Raw genomic sequence first — 26,287 nt, forward strand, 5'->3', positions numbered from 1 at the left:
AATTAAAGAGTTAAACATTTCTGTGCTGTACCTAGACCAGTTAATTTACCAGGTTAAGGGAAAATAATAAACACTTAATGGCTAACACACAACCACATCAACAATATTTAGTCTAAAAACAACCATATTGGGTGTTATGGCTGCTTTTCACTCTGTATGTGTCATACACATTGTTTAGAGAAGTATGAAAGTTTACTGAAAGCATCTGTGGACTTTTTTGTTTTGGTTTTTTTTTTTTTTTTACTGGAAACGTCAGCGTGACCGGAAATGTGCAGAAACGCTGCGTGACGTTCAGGCGGCGCTGCGTCGTCGTGACTCAACGACTAAAACTAGTTTAGTTAGTTACTAATAATTATAGGGTTTTCATAAAGCTTCTCCTTGAATTGTTGTTTGTGTTTAAGTTGTCAGAAGCGAATTTCATCAAGGTGTAAAGTTATCTTGAAGCGGAACTTTGTAGAAGCTACCTCTGGATTTAAAGCGTAAGAGCTTTACAGACTTTGAAACTAGTGAACACGAATTAACTCCGAAGTCCACAGAAGACATTTCAGTGCTCAGTCGGTTGTGTAAACTGTTTAGCTAATCATTTTATTATTTTGAACTATTGCGCTTCTGATTGAGGTAACTGAAGTTTGTAATGCTTCCCTTATTTCTAATGTCCAGATGCTTTGAGGTTGGAGTTGTAGATGCCTGCAATGAGTGTGCGCACGCTGTCCCTGCGAGCCCTGCTACTCCTCGGGCTTTGGCAGTCTGGGAGGAGAGGTCTGGCCTCAGCTCCAGAGCTGCAAGAGCAGCCCAAAAATATAGGTAAGCAACCAAATCTTAAAGGTGTCATAACCTGGTCTTTTCATGTACCCACTGTCCTCTAACGGGTTTTAAATAACGGTTTAAAAACTTATTAAACAAAAAAATAAATAAATAAATAAATAAAAATTAAAAGTGCTTTTTCTGACACTTTATTCATAATAAAACTTTTCTCGCGAGAATTCACGCGAGATTTTCATCAACCTAGATATCGATTAAGAACTTTTTCCAATTTCTAATCAGCCTTTACTGCCATGCACTTGTTTAAAGAAAAAAAAAAGTTTCTATGGTAGATTAAAAAGGATTATTATTACCCAACACAGAAACTTCAGTCCCATTTTAAAATGTATATCCACATTGTTCAGATTGTGGATGGTAAAACTTCCAACCCACAGCTGGTCAGCTGCTTATCTCAGCTACTGTTGGTATGAAAAGGAGCAGGAATACAGTTTTTGCCCACATCCTCAAACCTCTTAAAAAGCTGTTATTCTGTTGCAAGCCGGCATGGAGGTTTCACATTGATGTCTTTTCCATCTCTTTAACAGCCGTGGTTGGAGCAGGCATCGGTGGAACAGCGGCAGCATTTTACCTGAGGCAAGAGTTTGGACCTGGTGTCAAGATCGACGTGTTTGAATCTGACAGTGTTGGTGGGCGACTAGCGACAGTGAAGATTGGAGATTATGAGTATGAGACAGGAGGCTCTGTGATCCATCCTCTGAACCTGCACATGAAACACTTCATTGAAAGATTAGGTAATGTTCATCTGTTAAGCTGCACGCTCATATAACATGAATGGTTGAATTCTGAATCATTTGTAAATGGAAATCAGCTTTTTTTTTTGTTTTTACCAGGTATTCCTCCAAGAAAAGATGTCAGCTCTAAAATGGCAATCTTTGATGGAAAAGAGCTTGTTTTCGAAGAGAGTAATTGGTTTATAATTAACTTCTTGCGTCTGCTTTGGCGGTATGGCCTCAATTTTCTTAGGATGCAGATGTGGGTGGAGAGTGTTTTGGATAAATTTATGAGGTGAAAAGGCTTCCTTTTTAAGTCATTTCAAATGAGAATTACTGCTTCTTATTCTGTCTAGTGTCCTTACAACACTATTAATGCTATCATTGACAGAATCTACCAGTATCAGCAGTTCGGTTACTCATTCTCCAGTGTGGAGAGGCTCTTGCATGCTATGGGAGGTGACAGCTTTCTAACCCTGATGAATCAGACTCTGGAGGAAACCATGATTGGAGAAGGATTTTCACAGGTCTTCATCAACGACATTGTCGCACCCATTACCCGTGTCAACTACGGCCAGAGCGTTCGCATCAATGGCTTTGTGGGTATGTTTTACAACATTAAACAGAAAATGCTGCGGGAATTTATGGTGATAGTAAGGTTTGGTTAATGTGCGGTTTTGTTGTGTAGGGGCGGTGTCACTAGCAGGTGCAGATTCAGGGCTGTGGGCAGTAGATGGTGGCAATAAGAGGGTGTGCACAGGACTGCTCTACCACAGTAAAAGTGAGCTTATCAATGCCAAAGTGACTTCCATTTCACTCAAGGCTCGGCCATCAAAGACAGGTACCATTTATGTTGCTTGATTCAGCACACAGCTGTTCTCTGTTAAATGTCATGTATTCATCCTAATTTCCCCTCATTCTTGTTTTCAGGAACCACAGCTAGTTTCTATGAGATTAACTATGTTGGAGAATCGGGCGCAGCACATTCTCTGTATGACATTGTTGTCATTGCAATGCCACTTCATCAGGGAAAATCTGACATTGCATTTTCAGGCTTCTCCCCTCCAATCCCATCTCACTACCCGGGTCGTTACCATCAGACTGTGGCCACTTTGGTCCATGGCATGCTGAACATGTCCTACCTGGGAACGACGGAGCCAGCCTCAGAGTTCACAGTGTCTGATATTCTCACCATGGACACGAAGGGCTGCGTCATCAACAGCCTGAGCTCCATTGACCCAGTACACATACCTGATGGTTACAAGCGACCCCCTGCGAGTCAGACCAAAGTCTGGAAGGTGTTCTCCCCCGGCTCTCTGACACAGGAACAGCTGCAGAACATTTTCCTCTCATATGATACAGTGTCTGAGACTCCATGGCTCGCTTACCCCACTTACCGTCCTCCGCACCGCAAAACCCCTCCTTTCATCCTTCACAACCGACTGTACTACCTCAACGCTGTGGAGTGGGCAGCTAGTGCCATGGAGATGAGTGCCATCGCTGGCAGGAACGTGGCTTTGCTGGCACATAATCGCTGGCACCAAAAGATGGGAAAGATTGACCAGGAAGACCTACACACACGACTGAGAGGAGAACTCTGAAAAGTGACTACTATAGAGAAATCAAATCAAGAGCGATTAAACTCAGGCAATCAAGCTCTTCCTTTATGTCAGTCTGATGATCATTCACTGCACTGACCAAAGTAAAAATAATTTTGAAGCCCTTTTTTAATCACTAATTGCAACAGCTAATTGTGACATTTTATTTTGAACTGTTGAAGGGAAAAAACAACTGTAACCACAGTCAACCTGAAATAATCAATACCAGAAGCAGCACAACTAATTTAGAAAAAAAACTACTTTGCTGAACACTGTGAGCCAAGCTGCACTGAAAGGTGGACACAAGTTCGCCTCTTTTCTTAAGTTTATAGTTGTGTGTTGTGCTATGAACATAGTTTTCAAGTCTGTGTTTCAGTCTGTGTTCACTCTTTAGTTGGTTTTATGTGGTGATGAATAATATTCATGTCTTTTTGCTGACTGGTTTGCATTTCTTTAGATGACTTACCAGTCTTGCTACCTCCTCAGACCACTATAAACTGTAAAGTTGAGTGATTTTTGACCACCTATCTACTAATTTTAATAATATATAACTAAGCAGGGTAATCTCACTACACACCAGAAAACTGCATAAATCTACCTTTAAAAATGTGGTTGTGCCTTAGATTAATCCATTTACTTGCTTGTCTGAAACAATTAAGAAATTCTTTGTCTTTTAGGTTTTTCCGTTGTTTTTTGTTTTTTTTTTTAATTGATCACAGGCCACCAGGACCAATTTTATCATGTTTCTGCAGCATTTTGATACAGTATGTGAACTAAAAGGTGAAAGTATTAAACCCCTATGATTTATCAGACTTCATTTTGTTAAAATATACCCTTTTTTCTATACCTGGGCTTTACTTTTAGATTCTTCTTTTCTACTCTGGCACAACAAATATAGTTTGTTAATTGCTGAAGAGCTTCTGGTTGTTTTTTTGTTTTTTTTCTCACATTTGGCGAGAATATTAATTGTGCACTTTAATCAGGTTTCAGGTTTACACACTGATTTCACAGTTAATTCAATTTGAATTGTACTGAAACCCCGTCAAAATAAAGTGCTGAGATTTTGCTAATATTTGTCTAATTTTGGCAACTGAGCAGAGTCAATCTTATCCTTGTAATGATGGAGTAAGGAGACAATAACATCTTATTTAAAGCTGGGGTAGGTAATGTTGGGGAGCTAGCAAGATGTGAAAGTGGCACCCTGTCTTGGCTCCTCCCCCTCCGGTTTTGCTCATTGCGTGATCCAGGAATTTTTTGCTTACTTCCACCAAGGAGGTTATGTTTTTACTGGCGTTTATCTATTTGTGTTCAACATAACTCAAAAAGTTATGGACAGTTTTTAACTAAAATTTTATGAGTTGTTTGAATTGTGAAAAGGAAGAACAGGTTTAATTTTGGTTGTGATCCAGATCACCGTTTGGATCCAGGAACTTTTAAAGGCCGTGGCGGAGTTTTGCGCTCTCCAAGTGCTTTTCTAGTTCACAGCTTTTTCCACCAATGATTTTCTCTTTCTCGGCTGTTTAGCGAGAGGAAAACCCCACCCAAATAAACCGAGCCAGGTTGGAGACGTGCTTCCTGCATTTTTTCAGCCGTGAAGAAGCTTACCAAATATAAAAAATGAACAACTTCAATTTGGCCCAAATGTTTTGATTGGTCAGTTTTTACAGATTTACAGAAAACTGAGGGGTCTAACTATATTTCCAATTGTTTATGATTTAAAAATGTACAGACTACTATCAAGACGAGGAATCACTTCACTTAGAGTAAAAATAAAATGTCTGAACTAGATTCAGACAAAATGTAAGAGTGATCAAATGTGAGTCCCTTTCAAGAGCTTCATCAGACAGTGAGCAGATTTGGTATGATTAAGTGGAGAAAAATACAAATGAAACAGTAATTGATTCAACTTCTGGTTTTAATGTCAAATGTTTTTCTTTTGCTGCGATGGACTGGCCAGCTGTCCAGGGTGTACCCTGCCTTTCACCCAAAGACTACTGGGATAGGCCCCAGCTTCCCCACGACCCTGAATCAGATGAAGCAGTTAGGATAGTGAGTGAGTGAGTGAATGGATGGATGGATGAATGAATGTTTTCTTTAGCTTCCTGTTAATGACATCAGTCAGGAATTGCCTCAAGGACCAAGGCATGTTTCATAGGTAAAGCAGCGTGTAACACACACTTGCAGATAATTGTAAGTGTGTGTACTACATTTTTTTACCGCATGTATGTACTATTGTAGGACTGATGACAGACTTCAAAGGAAATGCAGCATGCAATGCATGGAGCAGAAAATGGCACGACTACCAAGCCATGAGAGTTTACTGCTCCACATTCTGAAAACACTTGACACTGAACACTAGAGTCCATCTGTAAATACAACTTTGTGAAGAAAATAAAAGGAAAAAAAGCAAAATAAAAACATTACAGAAGCGTAGAGCTGTCATCTTAATTATACCTTAACTACCAAGTGAAAACATACAACGTTAAAATGAAATGAAAAATACTTTATTAATCCCCAAAGGGAAATTCAATGTTGTCGTATATAATTAACTTGAGGAGGTCTTGTTCCGGAGGCTGCTGGCAAGAACGATCTTCTCTCTTTCAGTCTTAAATCGGACCTGAAGAAGCCTCTCATTGAACACACTTTGTTGTTTCTTCACTGTGTTGTGGAGAGGATGTGAAGAATCCTCCATCATCTTCATCAGCTTGTGCAGCATTCTTCTTTGGACAATCAGCTCCAGCGGCTCCAGAGTTACTCCAAGCACAGAACCAGCTTTCTTGATCAGTTTGTTGATTCTTTTCAGGTCTCTGGTTCTGATGCTATTACCCCAGCAGATGGCTGCAAAGCTGACTGCACTCTCCACAACAGACTTATAGAAGATATGCAACATCTTGGTGCAGACATTAAAAGAGCTCAGCTTCCTAAAGAAGTAGAGTCTGCCCTGACCTTTCTTATAGATGTATTCAGTGTTGTATTTCCAGTCCAGTTTGTTGTCCAACTGAACTCTCAACGTACTTGTATTCCTCCACCACCTCCACCTCCTCTCCCAGGATGGAAACAGTGCTTTGTTTATTCTTGTTCCTCCTGAAATCAACAATCATCTCTTTTGTTTTGCTGGTATTTAATATGAGATGATTGTCACCACACCATTTAACAAACTGACTGACCAGTTCTCTGTGCTCTGCTTCTTGTCCATCACTGATACACCCCACAACTGCAGAGTCATCAGAGTATTTCTGCACATGACAGGACTCAGAGTTGTACTGGAAGTCTGAGGTGTACAGTGTGAATAGGAATGGTGAGAGGACAGTTCCTTGTGATGCACCAGTGCTGCTGACCTTCATCTAAGACACACAACCTTTTCAGTCTCACAAACTGGGGTCTGTTTGTGAGGTAGTCATAGATCCAGGTAGTTGTGGAGGTATCCATCTGGAATTTTTGGAGCTTCTCACGTAACAAAGCAGGCTGAATGGTATTGAAATCACTTGAGAAATCAAAGAACATGACCCTCAGAAAGCTGCCAGGTCCAAATAAGAGTGTGCTCTCTGGAGCAGGTATATGATGGCATCTTCAACCTCAAGTCCATTACGATATGCTAACTGTAATGCAGTTTGTAATGTGAAAGCACCTCACTGTTCTTGTTGGGAAGATGCTGTCCACACAGAAGTTTATGTAATCTGTCACACACTCAGTCATGGCGTTGATGTCGTCACCATGAGGTTCACAGAAGACGTTCCAATCTGCAGCCTCAAAACCTCCTCTAAGAGCATCTTCAGCTTCAGCAGACCAGATTTTAATAGTCTTTGTGATGACTGGTTGCTGCTGAACAATGGGCTTGTAGGTGGAGGTGAGAAGAACCAGATTATGGTCAGATCTTCCTAAAGGAGGCAGGGCAGAACAACTGTATCCATTATTCATATTTGCATAAAATAAGTCTAACAACTTATTTTCTCTGGTGGAGCAGCTGACAAACTGTTGGAAAGTTGGGAGAGTTGCAGAGAGGGAGACATTGTTGAAGTCTCCGGAGATCGCCATGAATGAGTTTGGATGCTGTGTTTAGCCGAGCAACAACGGAGCTGATGACGTCACATGCTGTGTCTAGTGCGGTACCAGGTATCATATAAACCGCTACCAGAATAACACAGGTAAACTCTCTGGGTAAATAATATGGAGGGAAGCTCACAGCTAACAGTTTGATGTCCCTCGTGCATATCTTCTCCTTGACAGTAACATGTCCAGATGACACCAACGCTGGCTAACCAGCACTGCAATTCCATCACCCTTTAGCTTTCCGCTGTGTTGTCTACTGCGGTCTGCATGGACCGTTTTAAGGCCCGGTTAAGAAACATTACAGTCATGGATGTGTCCACGCAGCCATGTCTCGGTGAAGTACATAATACTGCACTCTTTGTGTTCTTTCGAGAGGCACCTCTTGTGGTTCTTTCTGAGACCATGTTAGCGTCTCAAGCTCGTCCGTTCTGTTAGCTAGCGATCTCACATTACCCATGAGGACGGTTGGTAAAAATGGTTTAAATCTCCATCGCTTTCTCCTCTGCCTCACTCCGGCTATACATCCTTTTGTCTTTCTTTTCAACTCCATCGGGATTTGATGTGTCGTTTCGCTGATAATCCTGATTTGGGAGAGTTTATTCAGTTGATCCCGATCGTAAACAAGTCTTTTGTTGCCATGGAGACTCATCATAACAAGTCTTGAAAGAGCCAAAAATATGCAGAAAAATCTTCACTGTAGCACACCCTCCGAACTGGCATAAAATCCTCAGAAAAACATTTCTGATTTGAGGTAATATCTATGTGAGAAGAGTTTGTACTTTAAAAAGAAAATCAAGATAGCAAGTCAGAACTACTACAAATTGCTGCCATCAGATGGCGCAATCTAGAATGGAAAAAGTGTGATACATTTATCACATAAAATGTGATAGTTTCACCTTTTTACAATAGAACTATCTTGTTATAATGTGGTAGTACAGTTATAATTAAGATGAAAGCTCTACACTTCCTTAATGATGTCATTCTCTACAGGTAAGGTGTTGCTGGTGTCAGTAAGCCAAATTCCAATCTTTGCTTGTAGTCTGAACAGGCCTGCCTGCAGTCCAGACTCACTTAACACATTTGTGTCAGTCCTGAATTGATGACATGCTAAATCTCATGTCAAGCAAGATAATAATAATAATAATAATAATAATAATAATAATAATAATAATAACAATAATAATAATAATAATGGATCTGTGTTATAAACTGAGGAATTGTCTCCATGAGCAACATTGTGACCGATCATTTATTTGCCAAATCTGTATTGTGAAGTCACTGTTTCCATGTCTAAAAAGAAACATTGTTTTCGGCTCTGATACATGGAGTCCCTTTTCATCAGACGTCCCAAATAAAGGCCCTGTGACCTAAGCACAATGGATGCTATTGTCAAACTGAATAAGGATAGATCTGTCTCATGTTGCATCTCCAAGCTGTCCTCTCAGGTAGGGAGGGACAATGGTACCAGAGCTGCCAGTCCATGAAAAACATGTGATCTGATTAGAGATTTATATAAGAGGACACAACAACAAACCCCATGTTCAAACCACCCCAAATCTCCCGAAAACCGAACCTGCAGCCGAGATGAGATATCTAGTGCCAATATTTGTTTTCCTTGCTGTGGCAGCGGTCCACACTGGTAAGTTGAGGAGTTGTGGATTTTGAGGCATGATGAAACTTCATGTGGTACCAATTAATGATGGTTAATGATCAAAATGTTATTATTTTGTTTCTTTTTAGATAATTATGCTTTATGATGTGCATGATTTTTTTTTTAAGTGCTATTTTTTATCCAAATGCACAATATTGTCATGAATTAATATGAAACCTGATAGTCCTGTTAACTTACAGCACTGTCAGCATCCCTGGAATCTCCAGAGAAAGAGGAAAAAAGTGCTCAGCATGGTGAATAATTATTCTTATCAATAATGACAACATTAATGTTCATGATGACAATAGTTGCATGACTGAAAGATTCTGTTTTTGCAGATGGGCTGACCAAACTACAGAAAATAGGTAAACTACACTGGTCAAGTTTACCATCAATGAAAAAAAAACAACTAACATGTACATTAAAAAAAATACCACCTGTTTTGTTAACTGCTTAATATCTGCAAGTTCATCTGCATATGTCTGTGTATTATTTCATTACCAATATATCAGTTTTTTATTTGATCTTGTGTTTTATTTAATCGCTTTTGTGTCTTCAGATCTGATGGAGTTTGAAGCTGCTCAAAAGGCCAAGGAAGCCCAGGTCAATGGTAGGTTTAGAACTCCGAGATGAAAATAAATGACGTAAACCATCTACTTTTGTGAAGATGTAAAAATGCTTCTGCTTGCTTCTACTTATTAAGTGACAGAGGAACAGAATGAAGATGATACTCGCTATTTAAGTGAGGGTAAACACACAACATTGACTTATTCATAAACTGACAGCTCATATCTAAGTAATGCAACTCTTTCTATTGCTTTCCTTCACAGGGGCTGCTCATGATGAATCTGGTAAGTCCCAGTTCAACAAACATTGGTTTATGACTTGGCGTTAACACCCGATTTACCTGTTTAAATATTTCAACAGTGGAGGAGCATGTTGCAACTGAGGATGACAACACAGGTTTCTGAAAAACATCATGTTATGCCTTGAGGTGAACGTGAGTTTATCTCTGAACTGCATTTGGCATTGCGTAAATGTGACTTTGTTCTTTCACAGAGGGTGTGGGCAACTCTGACACCACAGCACATGATGGTAAGAGGAAGTTCATGCATGAGCCTGTAGGTGACAGTAAAACACAGTTTTTAAAAAATATGGTCACATGGAGCTGGAAATGTCTGAATGGCTGCAATTACTTCTCTTAACATGCAGACTCGGAGTCTGAGTCCAGTGAGGAAACTCAGGGTGAGTGCATGAAATGACATATTAGACTCATTATTTCAACTTCTGCTCTTCAGACATTGTTAATTTCTATCTTTAATGTTTATGACAGGCAGACAAAGGCGAGGTAAGCTGTTCCCATTTATTCATTTATGAAGTTTTCTAAAGATGAATGATATGCAACAGTCTGACAAAATGAAGAACCTTTCTAGAGCACCATGAGACAGTGACAGAGACAGTGAGCAGCTTGGGTAAGACTGAGTGGAAAAAACAAAACTAAGTCCTCAGAAAATGAAATTGCGAGTTTTAATGTCCCTTATTATGCTTTTTTCCCTCCAGATGAAGTCAGTCAAGATTTGCACAAGGAACAAGGTGACACACAAATATTTATGTTTTTGTAGGATTGTTCATTTGGTATAATCCAGACAATGAGCCCAGATCAGAGATTGTATTTTACATTCTTTGAGGTTGTTTCAGAACTACCTGCAGGAACAAGATGTGGTTGACCGTTTAGAGCAAAGCAGTAAAATCTAAATTGGGGGTTATGCAATGAACCAGACAGTAAAAACAAACAAAAAGAGGCAGAGAAGGAAAAACAGATCTGGTCAGAGCCAGTCTTAGCTAGATTTAAATAGTGTCAGAAACTTTTACAGACCATGTTTGGAGTCTTTTATAAAAATTCCTCTGGAGGGATTTCAAATATGTAACTCAGTGATAATGTACCAGTTTAAACAGTCCAAAAGTGTTTTTCAGACGAGGTGTTTAAGTCACCAAAGAGCTGGGTTACATTGATTTGATCTAAAAACTAAGCTGCAAGGATTGTTTGTTTGAATGTAGCCTCCTTGCATATGTGTAAATGTAGGACAAGAATCCAGGGCACCCAGACACAGCTGTCCCCAGGTACTTATTGTGCTTGATTTATACCCTTTCATCTGCTACTGGCTATTTTAGGGCTTAGGATGCACTGTTCCTTCCCAAAACTGAGGATTGTTTTCAAACTGATTTTGGTTCAAGTTTGCTGATACATCATTGAGATCGTTTCAAGCCATGATTGAAAAATTCAAATTATGGGAGTAAATCCTCATGTAGTTTGTAAATGAAATTTAGGCTTTTGTAGTAAATCCCTACCTTCAGGGATTAAGCATTGTTTATGTGCCTAACCGTAGTGGGGCAGAAAAACACACAGAGGCATAATTCATTGGTTCCCACTCGGGAGTGGTGAGTCATAAAAACCTGGGTGATGTGATTCATGTAGAGCGCTCTGGAAAACTACTGCATTGTGATGTTTGAAGCTAGCATAAAGGAATCCTTTCTGTTCCTGCCTCACAGATGTTTTGGAGTGAAAAAAAGCACGACAGCACGTGAATCCTACCGCTGACTCATCACCTGCTGTTTGAGATTAGCACCAATAAAAGGGGGAATAATCCCACCTGTCTGTATAACCTGTCTCCTTTTGTCATTTGCTCCAAGATTTCACAACTGTTTTATGCAAAGGGTCTCACATGACATACTTTATCTTACAGCAAGGCCAGATTCAAAGCCATGGTCCCAATCAGTGATGTTGGCTACATAGTGTTCCACCAAATGTAAACAAACGACAAGGACAACTCAACTTTTTTACAAATTTTTATTTTCGTATGCATAACCACAATTTTTAAGATTGTGTGCTTAAAAAAAGACATTTTGGTACCTAAATGAAAGTAAAATTAAGGCAGCTAACTCTAGCTCTGAAATGGATTTGGTTCTGCAGTCAAGTAATCACTCTGGTAGCAATGCAATACACTGTTTACCTGCTTTTTTGAATGCATTAACACCATACCAAACCACATCTTTAAATTCCAGTTTTCAAGGTCCTTTTCTTTACTATTAAGAATGTTCAAAGTGAGAAATGGGAAAAGAGCAAATTCTTCACAATTCTTCAGACAGATGCTAAATTAAATACATTAAGCCATACTTGGAACTTGGGAACACATCAATAACTTGTGTTGTACATGTGACTTTTGCATTTATTATCAATTTCAGCATGATTTACGATGGGGAATTGCACAGTATAAAGCAGATACTTCCTTTTTTTATATCAATCTAATGTGAACTTAGTGTACAAAGAAGAAAAATAACACAGTTGCACATACATAATTTACAAGACAGTTGATGTAACTTTTACAGAGTGATGATTTGAAAATGAAAGTTAGAAACAGATATGCAAGTTTCCCCATTTGACCCCCCCCTCCCCCCAAAAAAAGACAGACAACTGAAACCAATATAGCAAAACAACCATAGGCACATGTCACACTTTTTTTGAACTCCTGGCTTTCCCATTTTCTTTTAAAGTTGTTGGCTAGAGGTAAGCAATATAAGTTTGGCCATCCAACCTTAGTACCACCACATCCTGTGCACCCCAACTATACATGTGTATATATTGTCATCCTTCCCTGCTTGAGGTTGCAGCTGCATGCTCATAGGATGCCATAGATGAAGATGGCCATGATAGCAGCACTGATTAAGCCAGAGATAGGCACTGTCACAAACCATGCCATGAAGATGTTCCTGAACAGACGCCAGTCTACTGCTTCTCTTGATCGCAGCCACCCTACTGCCACCACAGAGCCCACCTGGAAACATAGCAGTGGTCAGAAAACAATCCCATCATCTTAAACTAGTTAAAATTCAACTTAAAGAAAAAATGCCATATTTAGAACATCTACCAGACTGTTTACATTAGCCTCTCTCATACTAAATATTCCCTTCCTGTGTCAGTCAGCTTCCCAGACCACAGTGTCTGACTTCACTTACTTTGCAGTGGGTGGTGGAAACAGGGAGACCAATGTTAGAGGCAACCACGACTGTCAAGGCTGAGGCCAGCTCAATGCTGAAACCACTGTAGGAAGAAAATAAAAACACTCATGTCTCATGTGGACGTCACCCTGCTCCATTCAAAGGATGGTAATGTCTGAAGGAGACTGTTCTAATGACAGGAAGGAACAAGTGTCATCTGTAAAAAATGTACCTTGAAGGGGTGATGGGGGTAAGGTCCTTGCCCATAGTCTGGATCACCCTACGACCCCATACCCAAAGTCCAGCACAGATGCCTACGCCTCCATACAGCAGAAGCCAAATGGGTGTAGGTTCGTTTGAGGTCACGCTGCTTGTTGTGTAAACCAACCACAGAGCTACCAATGGACCAATCGCATTACTGCAAATTGAAAAAAAAGTGAGGTTACTTCAACATTTGACAGAGTTTTGATAAGTTAAAATGTCACGAGCAATGTGTCAGAGGAGCACAAGTTTTATCTTATCAGCAACAGCCTGACATTCATACAGGGAGTGCTTACCTTACATCATTTCCTCCATGAGCAAAGGATCCAAAGCATGCAGTGAGAATTTGGAGGAACTGAAACAGAGTTGAGACTTCTTTCTTGTCTTTGTCAAGTCCGTCCTCTTCCAGAGAGCTCTGGCAACTACCCGTAGTTTCTTTCTCCATTTCTAGTCTCACAGCATCTTCTGAAATCTCAGGAGTTGTGTTTTCTGCCACAGCATTGCAGTAGCTATTGTAACTGTCCATACGCACACGCTTCTTTTCCACACCACCAGATACTGGAACTTTGTCACCATCTCCAGCAGCGCGGAAATCACTGTGCATGCCAATGATGGTCATGGTATATGAAGTGTAGCTGTTGTTGCGCCGGATAGGTCGGTCACCACCCTCACCCATACAGTCACCAACCTTGGCCAGATGGAGTTTGTGAAGCAAGTCTTTGTAGAGGCCCGAGTCCTTGTGGACTGTGTGATACTGGCTGTAACCGTTGCTGGGCATGTGTGTCGGCCTGTTATTGAACTGAGCCTGGTTGTTGAAATGGGCTTGATTGGCAGCATTTCTAATGTGTTCGTTGTTGAGCTGGACTTGATCGTTTGTCTGAGGCTGTTTGGGAGCTGCAAAAAGCAAAGTTAAAGAAGAAACAAAGACAAAACAATCAGTTCATATAACCTCAGTTAACAATTAGTAAATTAAGTACATCAAACTAATTTATCCATTCTAAAGAATTCTGTCTGCTTTAAACTATCATTACAATGTAAGTAGAGTTTTAATATTGTTCCTTGGGACTTACCATCATTGTTATCATCTGCCTCATCAGAGTCTCCAATATCAAACGCCACTTTGCACTCCTTATCGTTTTCTCCATTGTCAGAATCGCCAATGTTAAACGTCACCTTACGTTCTTCAGGGGCAGATGGAGCTTGAGCGCCAGAGCTCTGACTGACATCTGGCACAGCAGGTGCAGGCGTCTCCGTGGCAGCCTGTTTCAGGATAGGACACTCAGCCTCTTTGAGCTCTCTCTTTTCCATCAGGGGGCTCTCTGAAGGGCTGGAAGACTTGTTATCTCCTAGTAGGAAAAGAGATGAGTGAGTTGCGCCTTGGATTATGTCCAAACAGTATAGAGGAGAAATCCTAACAGAGTACATTTGTTTTCTTTAAACTTGATCTTTAGGATTAAATAATTCCATAGTTTCAGAGTCAAAAGACCATTGTCCTGTTAATGTAACAATATCTGTGTTTAAAAGTGAGCCTCTGTGTTCATAAGATCAGATAAAAACATTACAGGGAGTACATAAACATTATCACTACCCGATCAACTAATGACAAGAATCAACACAAGTTGAGGTTCACATTTAACTTCATTGTTCTTCATGCAACCAGATACTCAAGATAGTGCCAATATTTGCCATGTAATGACCCTGACAGTGAAGTGACCAGGAAGCCACACTGCATCAAACCTGCTGAAGATTAGAGCTGCAGTAATCATCCACCCACCCGTCAGTGCGCAGCAAATGCCACTTCAAGACCTTAAATTAACCCAGCCTTATTTTAGTCAAGGAGCTAAAGTCCAATTAAAGGATCACTATGACCCAATTAATCAACTAGTACACTAAACAGAAGCTCATACAAATGGTCAGTCATACCCAGCATTCCTGTAACACAAGTGCATTGAAATTTATACATGCGCATACTGGCCCTGATATTGGTGTCAGATAATCATAGTAATTTATCCTCATGCATGACACCCCCCTAGTCCATACACACACCACAAAAACCACACTTATTGCATAAAAATGCAGGCAGCTTCCCACACCCATTCTAAAATATGAAAGTTCAGGATTATGAAGCATCAAATGATAATATTTTGGGATTTTTTTAAGCACCTCCATTGTGGAAAAACAAGCTCCATTTGGCTGATTAATATTAACCTTTTCCATGAACGGGTGGAGGATACAAACTGAAAAGACACATTTCAGCTATAGCTCAGTGGTTAAAGGAAAGAAAATAATTTCTTCCAGGTGACAAGATTTAAAGAGTACTTACGTTCAATCTTCTTCTTCAGGCGAGGACAGACAATGAACCAAACTATGACAGCCGTCAGCACAGCACAGCCCAATGAGATGAGTAGGATGCCCCACCAAGGGATTTTGTCAAATCCCAACACTGAGGGGTCGCCATGGTCACATGAAGAAACAAAGAGGAGCAAGTAGAGAGAGAGGGGAGGGGAAAGAGAGAAAAAAAAAAAAACATTTAAAAAGACGAAGCAGCAAGTGCTGCAACACAAATTACATCTAAAATACTTAAAGGAAAAACAAACAGGAACAACTTATCTATGAAATGTATTTAACTGGCCACAATGGTATTTTCATAATTATTAAAATTTCACAGAACTATTTCCCGCCCATGCTTCAAACATGAATGGCACCTCGGACTGAAAGTTATATGCAGGAACAACATGAAGCTTCATGTGGATTTGATGACTAGGTTTAGGTTTGAACTAGTAAGCATGGTAAGCTTCACTGCAGCATTGCATCATTATGCCTTGAGGTTAAAAATTGAAGGCATGTGTCCCCCTATATGTGAACAGTTATGCAACACCCAAAAGATGAAACAACACAGATGCCACCATGACCCTCAAGTGCCCAGATAACAGCTGCTCACATACAATGCGCACCTTAAAAAGAAGACTACAGTAGGGAGGGAAGGGGGGTGGGGTTATATACTGTAGTGCTATAACCACCCTCTTGCCAAGACTGCAGCAAAAATAAAGGCAGTGCAATGCATGCTGAAAAAAAGTATTTTCATTTCCCTGGGGAAGCAGTCATCTGTTTTTTATCCAGATACTTCAAGTCAACTGTGGTTAGGACCTTGACTGTGCCGAATCATTAAACAATAACAGCAATTCCTCCCTTTAAGTTAAGAATGTTTGGTTAGTCAAAAACACACAAAAAGAGATGAGGGCCAAAGGCAACTGTGTTCATTTTTTTGGACAGAGTCCTCTGTGCATGCTCTCCACCAAGTCACGCTGCAGCATGACACTGCAGAGCACTGCACAGTTTACTTTGTTATGCAATGGAAGCTCACTCCCTCCAGGACAGTCATAAGACAGAGGGAAAAAAAACCAACTTAAAATGGTTCTCTTAAAAATGTACCCTACTGAAACAACTACATGGGCTGGGATGAAAACAAACATGAAATATGTTTATTTCAGCTATGATTAATTGATTTTTTTTAACAAGACAAAAAGTTTAAGTTTAGCACCTTTAATGAATAAAATATAGCTATAAGTAAATCAGATTGAGATGGAACCTAATTGATTGACACTCCTACTCAGTGAGGTGAGCTTATCCCACAACCATGCTGTGGGAATAAATGGGATTGCACAGGAAATGAAATTTCACCACAGCTGTGTTGAAAACCCCTCCCTAAAACCTAAGTATCCAGTGGCCTACTTTGCACAATGACTTTTCCCTCCTATTACACTGTATACACAACCTACCACAAGCCTTAATTACAGTGACAGTTTTAAGATTCACTTACCAATAGTTTATTTGTCCTTAGTTTTGTGTAGAACTAAAACTAGTTCTAGTTTTAGAACTAGTTTTAACAAGAAAATAGACAAATAAATATGAAAACCTAAGATGTCTATACTCAACATTTACTGACAAATATTCTGATCCAACAGCAGCTTTTGAATGTGCATGACTTTCTTTTAGGATCATGATTAAAGCTAAAGGAGGTCCAGTACACATTCATGCCGACAATTATTTAGCATCTCTAGCGTAATGTAGACCTGAAAGTGTTTCTTTCTCACCATCATTCAGCTCAACACCCTGAAATTTAACAACTGAGGTTGGAGTGAAGAAGTCCAAATTTACCATCATGGTGACACAACACACTAAAACTATAAACAAGCAAAAGACTATTTGAAGTCATATGAAATTAGCTTCATTTTTTCTGAAGAGCAGCAACATGTAGAAAAATTGGGTCAATTTTACTAGACATCAGATGCTGTTCCTAGTGTCTGCAAGAAGTCTAAATGCAGTTATCACAAATGTTACTCTGCTGTACTGTTGAAAAACATTTGTCAAACATTTGGGGTGATGATGATGGTGGGGATTAATGAATCAGAGAATTTAGAAGTAATTTTACCCAGAATGTGTCAGCAGGGGAGTGATACCAGGAGAGTTTATAATAGGCTGTGACAATCTTAAGTCACACTGCTACTGCACAAGAATGCATACATCACCAATAATAAGCTGGCAACCAGTGAGTAGCCAATTGTCACCTTGTGTGCCAGTCATAGCCTGCGATATAAAACATGGACAGAGCCTCCGTCAACTGATTTGAAACTCATTGGGCGGTTTCTTGACATCATTATCTTGGCAGCGTCACACGTGTTGTCTCTCCCGGAAAATACAAAAATGGGCAAAGAAGTAGAGCTGAGAAGGGGGCTGTGTGTGGGGGGGTTGCTTGCTAACCTCTAGCAAACTCTGACCTGTCTGTAGCTAAGAGCTATCTGAGCTAACCAGCTAACGGAGGTAAGTGGTTGTTCTACGATCCTCTCTTTTGAAGCAGGCTATCGGGTAACTGTCATTCAAAAGGACACGCCCCTAAATAAGCAGAATTTCTTGATGAAATTACTTCTAAACGGAGAAGTTAGAAAAAAAAAAAAAAATCACTCCCCCACAGTTGTCATGAAAGTAAACCTAAACTATTAAACCTAAACTAGTTTTTGTACGACACTGTAAACATGTTTTCCTTCGTGAAGTTGGCCTTGTAAACACAGGGATTTACTCTGTTTCAGAGCCCCTAGCAGATGATGGGTGAACTGCAACTTTTGGCACTTTCACACAGGCTTCACTTTTAATTGCCAGAGGTTGCCGCGTGGTGCCAGTGCACTACTTGAACTAAATGACTGATATAACTATGCTGTAGTTTAGTCCTTGAACTAGTAGTTTCTGCTTTCCACATTAAGGAACTGAGTCCAGCAGGAATCTAGATTTTCCATGGGATGATGGTTTGTTTTAGTACGTACTGATGATGTGAATCTCAACTAACTTACACCAGAAGTTAAAGAAAAAAATGAAGTGGGATTGTTGGAAGTCTAAGCACGCACCCTTCTTGTGAGGTACCCAACTACAGGTATCATGTACAGTGTGTTCCTTTGCGAGGTACAGCACAACTGTACAAAATGTGCCAAAGCAGGGTCATGGGCTACAGTAGTACTGCAAGTGATCTCCACTTTAACAGCACTGATGTGTGTATGCACATTAGCACGGCGAATCTGGTCAAATTCTAGCCTGTAGCAGCCATTTTATGGCCCAGGCCAGCTAACATCCTGAAATGACCCTGTAGAGAGAAGAAAAGAAAAAAGGAGCAAAAGTGGCTCATTTATTAAAGAGGTATCTGGAAGTTGAAAAACTAATAAAAGCTTGAAGACCATGAATATATAAATTCTGGGCAAAAATACATCTACAGGGGGGCAGACAACTCCAACAACTTTAAAAACCACCCTGTTTACTTCTCTTGTTCTCCTCAAAGTCTGACGGGACACTGACAGCCAGAGTTAAGTGAATTCCTATTTTCACATCCCACCCTGTTGTGCTCCACTCTAAAACTTTCTAGTTATGACCACACAGAACCACAAGCAAAAGTCCCAAAAAACACGTTAAAATAAACACAGCCTCTGTGAAAATGATAAACAGTCTGGTTCAGTCTGGGATGTGTGTGGGCATCGGGCTGTCTGAGGGAGCAGTTTATTTTAAGCTGTGGTTAAGCATGCAGAGAAAAATGAGACAATGACACTCACGTGGAGCTCCAGTGAATATGATGGAGAACAGGTTGATACCCATGGTCACAGCATAGAAGACAGGTAGAGCCTTCAAACCATTAGGTACTGGATCTTTCTGCAGTGGGAAAAAAACAATTCACAAATATAAATACTGAATGAATAAAATTGTGTTGTCAGGAGACACGTGGCTCTACAAGGTCATGATGGTAATATGAGCCAGCTTTTTCATGCTATGTCACAAACGCCTTTTTCTTTGGCCAAGGACCAAATCAGTGCAGAAACGACCCCAACAACACCACTTAAAATCTCCACTCTCACAAAAATGTTCATCTGAAAACTAACAACAGGCTTACCTTGCGTAAAATGAAGTTGCGCACAAAGTAGAAAACAATTCCTGACATTAACCCGGACAACAGAGGACTCAGGAACCATGAAGCAACTGAAAATGAAAAATTCAGAGAATTACTTGGTGGAAATAAAATGTCTTGCATTTTATACAATATTAAAACCAACAAAATTCCTCTATTATTATAAATAAATAATCTTCCTGAAATGCATAATAATATGCAACAATGTGAATAAACAATTGTAAAATTAGGCTGTACGTGGTCTATTCTTTTTCATGTAATAATGTAATAGTAAGTTACATCATAGTTGTGTCAAATCTCATCTTTTATATACTTTCACGTAAGCAACCTCTCCAACCATGTCAATGTCATTCTTTGTCATATATTTCAACTAACTGGAGATTGCAAATCAATAAAGCCAATTAGAAACGTTCATGACTTCACACTTTAACACAGTATAATTCTTAGAAATAGAGCACAGTTTTAGTTCAGCACAGTACTAGCCTTACCAATACGGAGAAGTTCAAGCCACCTGACACCCTGCTGGCCTCTGGCAACCAGTGAGTAGCCAATTGTAGCACCAACGATGCAGTGTGTTCCAGAGATGGGGAGCTTGAGGAAGGAGGCGGCCAGCTGCCACACAGCAGAACCTAATGACAAAAAAGAGAAGCAAAAAAAAAGTCATAATCATTTGTCATCATTTCTCCTTTCCAAACAACTTTGGTAAAATAAAAAGCAGCAGAAAATACAAATTAAATTATCAAAAGACCCTCCAGTAAAAATAACAACATTCAATTTTTCTCTCCTTCCATTTTAACATAAAATATCCCGATTCTGTGGTGCATTATTTCTTCAAGCTTCACACTTCAACTTCTGTCCACAAGGTTCAATGATAAGCAGGCATTACTTACCAGCCATGGCACTGACTGATCCAGCCATTAACACGTGTTCTGATCCATTGTACATCCCAACATCAATGATGCCTTTCCGGATGGTTTCACTCACTTTGGCACCGAGGAGCACAGACCCCAAAGTTTCAAAAACTGTCGCCAGGATGCATGCTTGTTTTAGAGTTACCACACCAGAGCCAACAGCTGTGCCAAATGAGTTAGCAACATCATTGGCACCTACGGAAAACGCCAAAATGAAGGCAATAAAAAAGCCAACGATCAGTAGCCACATGTACTCTGTGAGAGCAGTGTGGGTTGCAATTCCTACTGTAGTTGCCAGTATAACTGCTGTAGCTGTTGTTGACACCATGGTTACACTATAAGGGTCCAAAAATATCTAAGTGTATATATAAAAAAACAGGAGCTAACAAAATAAATAAACTTTGGTTAAATAAATAGATAAATTCCCTTTAAGTCTGTCCGTTAATATAATTTACAAGCAGTTTAAATTTCCTAAGAAAAATTGATTTATTGCTATAGCGTTTCTACAGTAGGTATACTGTATCTTTGGTTCTTAACTAAAAGTGAGAAACCACCCATTGTCCAATTTGCAAATGGTGAGCAGAAGTGAACTCTGAAAAAATAAAAAAAGAACAGAGAAATACTTGTTAAACAACATTTTTTTTCACAAGTAGGTTAATAAAAAAAAAAAAAAAAGCACAGGTTGATTAGAGCGAGAATGGAAAACCAGAAGTGATTGCTTATAACTGGAAGGAACTCTTCTTTCTGCTACCTCTGTTTTATTAGTTTGCCATACCCATCTAAATAACAGACCTTTGCTTAATGCCTCATTTATTTGTAATTAGGGTTAGAGATACGGTTTGTGTTAATTGGCATCTTGTTTGAAAAAAACAAACCTGAAGGCAATTTCAGAATAGGTAATGAAGACCGTCTTTTTCGTACATCTGTGTTTTACCTGGACACTTAATATAGTCTGCTGCCGTTTGGTTACATCCACAAAATAAGTGTCTAGACAATAATTTACCGTAACATCAAGGAGACACCATTCGGACAAGGTATCCACGTGCCCTCATCCATTCATACAACACAGCCCTGAATCACGAGCAGTCTGTTCACAAGACGAGGAACGATTAAAAAAAAATAGAAATGGACGCAGCTGTTTAAGACTCTTGGTTAAGTCTTACGTTGATCTCAGTAGCCATTTGTGTGACGAGTTTTTTTTTTTTGTAAAAGGAACTCAACCGGATGTGAAACAGCGAGGACCACACCACCTATACTGTACCGCCGGCAGGCCGGGTGCCGTCGTTCCGTCTGGACCATATGGTCTGTACCGGTCCAGACCCGGTTTTAATATCTGCTAATTGTGTTCTGGACACATGGTCAAAACTGTCACCGCTAGCTTAGCGAACAGGGCAGTTTCAATGGCCGACAACATGAGTTGAGCAGACTGCTGAAATCATATTCCTAATGGAAATAATTTAGCAATAAAACTCATATTTCTAAAGTACATGTAGTCATTAATACTAATAATATTAATACTAAAACATCCGCATTTGCTCATCCTTTATTAACTGTTCACTCGTTGTTGAAGAGTTCGTAGAGCTATAGCTTGATATTCAAGCTGTCGATAAGTATGCGTTATAACTGACTTGTAATACACGTCTTAATTATAGTTAGGTCACTACAACAAAACAGATTTCTGGGTATGACACTCATCTAAAAGTAAGTAAGTTTAATACTTACGATACGTTGCGGCAGTAAGCCGTGGAGAAAATGTGCCCTTTAGCCGGTAAGCTAATTAGCGCGAGCGGGACGTTAGCCGCTGCGTTAGCGCGAGCGGGATATTGTTAAAAAAAAATTAAATATCAGCTTCAAAAAACTGTCAAGTTAAAAAAAATGAACTGGCTGTGTCGAAAACAGCTTTTTAAAGTTATGGTTTTCAATGAAAAATTACAATAATAATAAAGTCACTATCCCCGGCTTCCAACCGTCTTCGTTTGAATGAAGTCTTCTTCGGAGAAGTTGGTAGTACTGGTTAACCTGGTAGGTTGTACTTATACTCCTCCTCCTGGACCGTCCCAAATTAGATCCCTCCCATTTCCGTGAAAGCAGAGAGATGTCTGCACGTGATCAATTCGGAACACTCTACAGTCTATGGTAACGCTCCATGACTTTCTTTTTTTTCCCTTTTTTTTTTTGTTTGTTTCGTGACTATGGAGTTAGATACGTGTTTTTATTCAGTGCAAGAAAACGTCAACATAGCATGCTGAAAACACGACCCAGAACAATTCGACTCCATCTATATATACAACTTTGCAAAGAAAAGAAAATAAAAAAGACTAATCGAAACATTACGGAAGCATAGAGCTGTCATCCTAACTATACCTTAACTGTCACATTATAACAGATAACGTTAAAACATGAATGGTTATTATACAAATTGTTATAATATGACACATTTCACGTTTTTACAATGAAACTAGGATGTTATAACGTCAGGGCCAGATTAGAAGTGCACAGGCCCCTGGGCCCAGGGTGTTCCAGGGGCCCCCTTCCCCACGCCAACACTAAAAATTGTGAATCATACACTGTGAAATGACATTTCTAACATCTCTCAGCCAATGTTACCAATAGTAATACACTAAACACTGTGGTTTAACTATCTGGCTTTTATGTACGTTTTGTTTCATGTCCAAAATGCTGGTGTTTGCCCTTCGTGGGTCCCACATGGGCCTCAAGTGGGCATGGGCCCCTGGGCCTGTGCCCATAATGCCCATTGGACAATCTGGCCTTATGTAACGTAATATGTTACAACGTAATAGTAAAGTTTATGATGACAGCTCTACGCTTCCTTAATTATGTCATTCTCTACAGGAAAGGTGTTGCTGGTGTCAGTAAGCCAAATTCCAACCTTTCCATGTTTGTAAAGTTTGAACAGACCTGCCTGCAGTCCAGACTCACTGAACACATTTGCAGCAGTCCTGAATTGATGAGATGCTAAAATCTTATGTCAAGCAAGACATAATAATAATAATAATAATAATAATAATAATAATAATAAGATGAAGACATGATGTGATCTGATTAGAGATTTATATAAGGACACAACAACAAACCCCACGTTTAAAGCACCCCAAATCTCCTGAAAGTCGAACCTGCAGCCAAGATGAGATATCTAGTGTCAATATTTGTTTTCCTTGCTGTGGCAGCGGTCCACACTGGTAAGTAGAGGAGTTGTAGATTTTGAAGCATGATGAAACTTCTGTGGTATCAATTAATGATGGTTAGTGATCAAAATGTTATTTTGTTTGTATCTAGATAATTATGCTTAATGATGTGCATGATTTTTTTTTAAAAGCGTATGCTATTTTTAATCCAAATGCACAAACTATTTTGTCATGTATTAATCTGAAACCTGATAGTCCTGAAAATTAAATGTTCAAGATCTCAAATGACAGCAAGTTTGTGTGTCGTTAAAATGTCTTAAGTACATTTCTTGATTAGTTAAAACCTCTCATTTCAGTCAGTCTAATTTGTGATCAGCTTAATATCTGCAAGTTCATCTGCATATGTCTGTGTATTATTTCATTACCAATATATCAGTTTTTTATTTGATCTTGTATTTTATTTAATCGCTTTTGTGTCTTCAGATCTGATGGAGTTTGAAGCTGCTCAAAAGGCCAAGGAAGCCCAGGTCAATGGTAGGTTTAGAACTCCGAGATGAAAATAAATGACGTAAACCATCTACTTTTGTGAAAATGTAAAAATGCTTCCGCTTGCTTCTGCTTATTAAGTAACAGAGGAAGAGAATGAAGATGATACTCGCTATTTAAGTGAGGGTAAACACACAACATTTACTTATTTCTGAATTGACAACTCATATCTAAGTAATGCAACTCTTTCCATTGCTTTCCTTCTCAGGGGCTGCTCATGATGAATCCGGTAAGCATAAATGTGACTTTGTTCTTTCACAGAGGGTGTGGGCAACTCTGACACCACAGCACACGATGGTAAGAGGAAGTTCATGCATGAGCCTGTAGGTGACAGTAAAACACAGTTTTTAAAAAATATGGTCACATGGCGCTGGAAATGTCGGAATGGCTGCAATTACTTCTCTTAACATGCAGACTCGGAGTCTGAGTCCAGTGAGGAAACTCAGGGTGAGTGCATGAAATGACATATTAGACTCATTATTTCAACTTCTGCTCTTCAGACATTGTTAATTTCTATCTTTAATGTTTATGACAGGCAGACAAAGGCGAGGTAAGCTGTTCCCATTTATTCATTTATGAAGTTTTCTAAAGATGAATGATATGCAACAGTCTGACAAAATGAAGAACCTTTCTAGAGCACCATGAGACAGTGACAGAGACAGTGAGCAGCTTGGGTAAGACTGAGTGGAAAAAACAAAACTAAGTCCTCAGAAAATGAAATTGCGAGTTTTAATGTCCCTTATTATGCTTTTTTCCCTCCAGATGAAGTCAGTCAAGATTTGCACAAGGAACAAGGTGACACACAAATATTTATGTTTTTGTAGGATTGTTCATTTGGTATAATCCAGACAATGAGCCCAGATCAGAGATTGTATTTTACATTCTTTGAGGTTGTTTCAGAACTACCTGCAGGAACAAGATGTGGTTGACCGTTTAGAGCAAAGCAGTAAAATCTAAATTGGGGGTTATGCAATGAACCAGACAGTAAAAACAAACAAAAAGAGGCAGAGAAGGAAAAACAGATCTGGTCAGAGCCAGTCTTAGCTAGATTTAAATAGTGTCAGAAACTTTTACAGACCATGTTTGGAGTCTTTTATAAAAATTCCTCTGGAGGGATTTCAAATATGTAACTCAGTGATAATGTACCAGTTTAAACAGTCCAAAAGTGTTTTTCAGACGAGGTGTTTAAGTCACCAAAGAGCTGGGTTACATTGATTTGATCTAAAAACTAAGCTGCAAGGATTGTTTGTTTGAATGTAGCCTCCTTGCATATGTGTAAATGTAGGACAAGAATCCAGGGCACCCAGACACAGCTGTCCCCAGGTACTTATTGTGCTTGATTTATACCCTTTCATCTGCTACTGGCTATTTTAGGGCTTAGGATGCACTGTTCCTTCCCAAAACTGAGGATTGTTTTCAAACTGATTTTGGTTCAAGTTTGCTGATACATCATTGAGATTGTTTCAAGCCATGATTGAAAAATTCAAATTATGGGAGTAAATCCTCATGTAGTTTGTAAATGAAATTTAGGCTTTTGTAGTAAATCCCTACCTTCAGGGATTAAGCATTGTTTATGTGCCTAACCGTAGTGGGGCAGAAAAACACACAGAGGCATAATTCATTGGTTCCCACTCGGGAGTGGTGAGTCATAAAAACCTGGGTGATGTGATTCATGTAGAGCGCTCTGGAAAACTACTGCATTGTGATGTTTGAAGCTAGCATAAAGGAATCCTTTCTGTTCCTGCCTCACAGATGTTTTGGAGTGAAAAAAAGCACGACAGCACGTGAATCCTACCGCTGACTCATCACCTGCTGTTTGAGATTAGCACCAATAAAAGGGGGAATAATCCCACCTGTCTGTATAACCTGTCTCCTTTTGTCATTTGCTCCAAGATTTCACAACTGTTTTATGCAAAGGGTCTCACATGACATACTTTATCTTACAGCAAGGCCAGATTCAAAGCCATGGTCCCAATCAGTGATGTTGGCTACATAGTGTTCCACCAAATGTAAACAAACGACAAGGACAACTCAACTTTTTTACAAATTTTTATTTTCGTATGCATAACCACAATTTTTAAGATTGTGTGCTTAAAAAAAGACATTTTGGTACCTAAATGAAAGTAAAATTAAGGCAGCTAACTCTAGCTCTGA

At 39.5% G+C, this 26,287-nt stretch overlaps 3 protein-coding genes across 6 annotated transcripts; 2 read left to right on the forward strand and 1 right to left on the reverse strand.

Moving 5' to 3' along the window:
* Nucleotides 1-357: 357 nt before the first annotated feature.
* On the forward strand, nucleotides 358-4,098 carry pcyox1 (prenylcysteine oxidase 1). The gene is made up of 7 exons (XM_079256572.1): nucleotides 358-479; nucleotides 661-804; nucleotides 1,347-1,553; nucleotides 1,653-1,827; nucleotides 1,924-2,135; nucleotides 2,221-2,373; nucleotides 2,463-4,098. The coding sequence occupies exons 2-7, from the start codon at nucleotides 684-686 to the stop codon at nucleotides 3,131-3,133; spliced, it is 1,539 nt and encodes a 512-aa protein (XP_079112698.1). The 5' UTR covers nucleotides 358-479; nucleotides 661-683; the 3' UTR covers nucleotides 3,134-4,098.
* A 3,091-nt stretch (nucleotides 4,099-7,189) lies between these two features.
* Nucleotides 7,190-11,471, forward strand: LOC306768559 (uncharacterized protein). Of its 4 annotated transcripts, XM_079256967.1 has the most exons (13): nucleotides 7,190-7,275; nucleotides 9,032-9,085; nucleotides 9,170-9,196; nucleotides 9,391-9,441; nucleotides 9,535-9,573; nucleotides 9,662-9,682; nucleotides 9,759-9,794; nucleotides 9,891-9,926; nucleotides 10,044-10,076; nucleotides 10,165-10,179; nucleotides 10,265-10,303; nucleotides 10,392-10,424; nucleotides 11,382-11,471. In XM_079256967.1, the coding sequence occupies exons 4-13, from the start codon at nucleotides 9,396-9,398 to the stop codon at nucleotides 11,393-11,395; spliced, it is 312 nt and encodes a 103-aa protein (XP_079113093.1). In that variant the 5' UTR covers nucleotides 7,190-7,275; nucleotides 9,032-9,085; nucleotides 9,170-9,196; nucleotides 9,391-9,395; the 3' UTR covers nucleotides 11,396-11,471. The 4 variants fall into 4 exon arrangements, with proteins under 4 accessions (XP_079113093.1, XP_079113094.1, XP_079113091.1 ...); XM_079256968.1 differs by lacking the exon at nucleotides 10,165-10,179 and having other exon boundaries at nucleotides 10,044-10,080; nucleotides 10,254-10,303; XM_079256965.1 differs by lacking the exon at nucleotides 11,382-11,471 and having other exon boundaries at nucleotides 10,392-10,607.
* An 866-nt stretch (nucleotides 11,472-12,337) lies between these two features.
* LOC306768047 (sodium-dependent phosphate transporter 1-B-like) lies at nucleotides 12,338-22,421 on the reverse strand. Its single transcript, XM_079256257.1, has 11 exons — nucleotides 22,164-22,421; nucleotides 20,421-21,033; nucleotides 20,019-20,159; nucleotides 19,516-19,601; nucleotides 19,181-19,277; nucleotides 15,412-15,531; nucleotides 14,159-14,434; nucleotides 13,385-13,982; nucleotides 13,060-13,245; nucleotides 12,846-12,930; nucleotides 12,338-12,664 (listed from the first exon to the last, which is right to left on the reverse strand). Exons 2-11 carry the CDS (start codon nucleotides 20,767-20,769, stop codon nucleotides 12,509-12,511), a joined length of 2,094 nt encoding a protein of 697 aa, XP_079112383.1. The 5' UTR covers nucleotides 20,770-21,033; nucleotides 22,164-22,421; the 3' UTR covers nucleotides 12,338-12,508.
* Nucleotides 22,422-26,287: the final 3,866 nt, after the last annotated feature.

The sequence above is a fragment of the Telmatherina bonti genome (genome assembly GCF_933228915.1).
Source record: "Telmatherina bonti genome assembly, chromosome: 17".
Taxonomy (NCBI): domain Eukaryota; kingdom Metazoa; phylum Chordata; class Actinopteri; order Atheriniformes; family Telmatherinidae; genus Telmatherina; species Telmatherina bonti.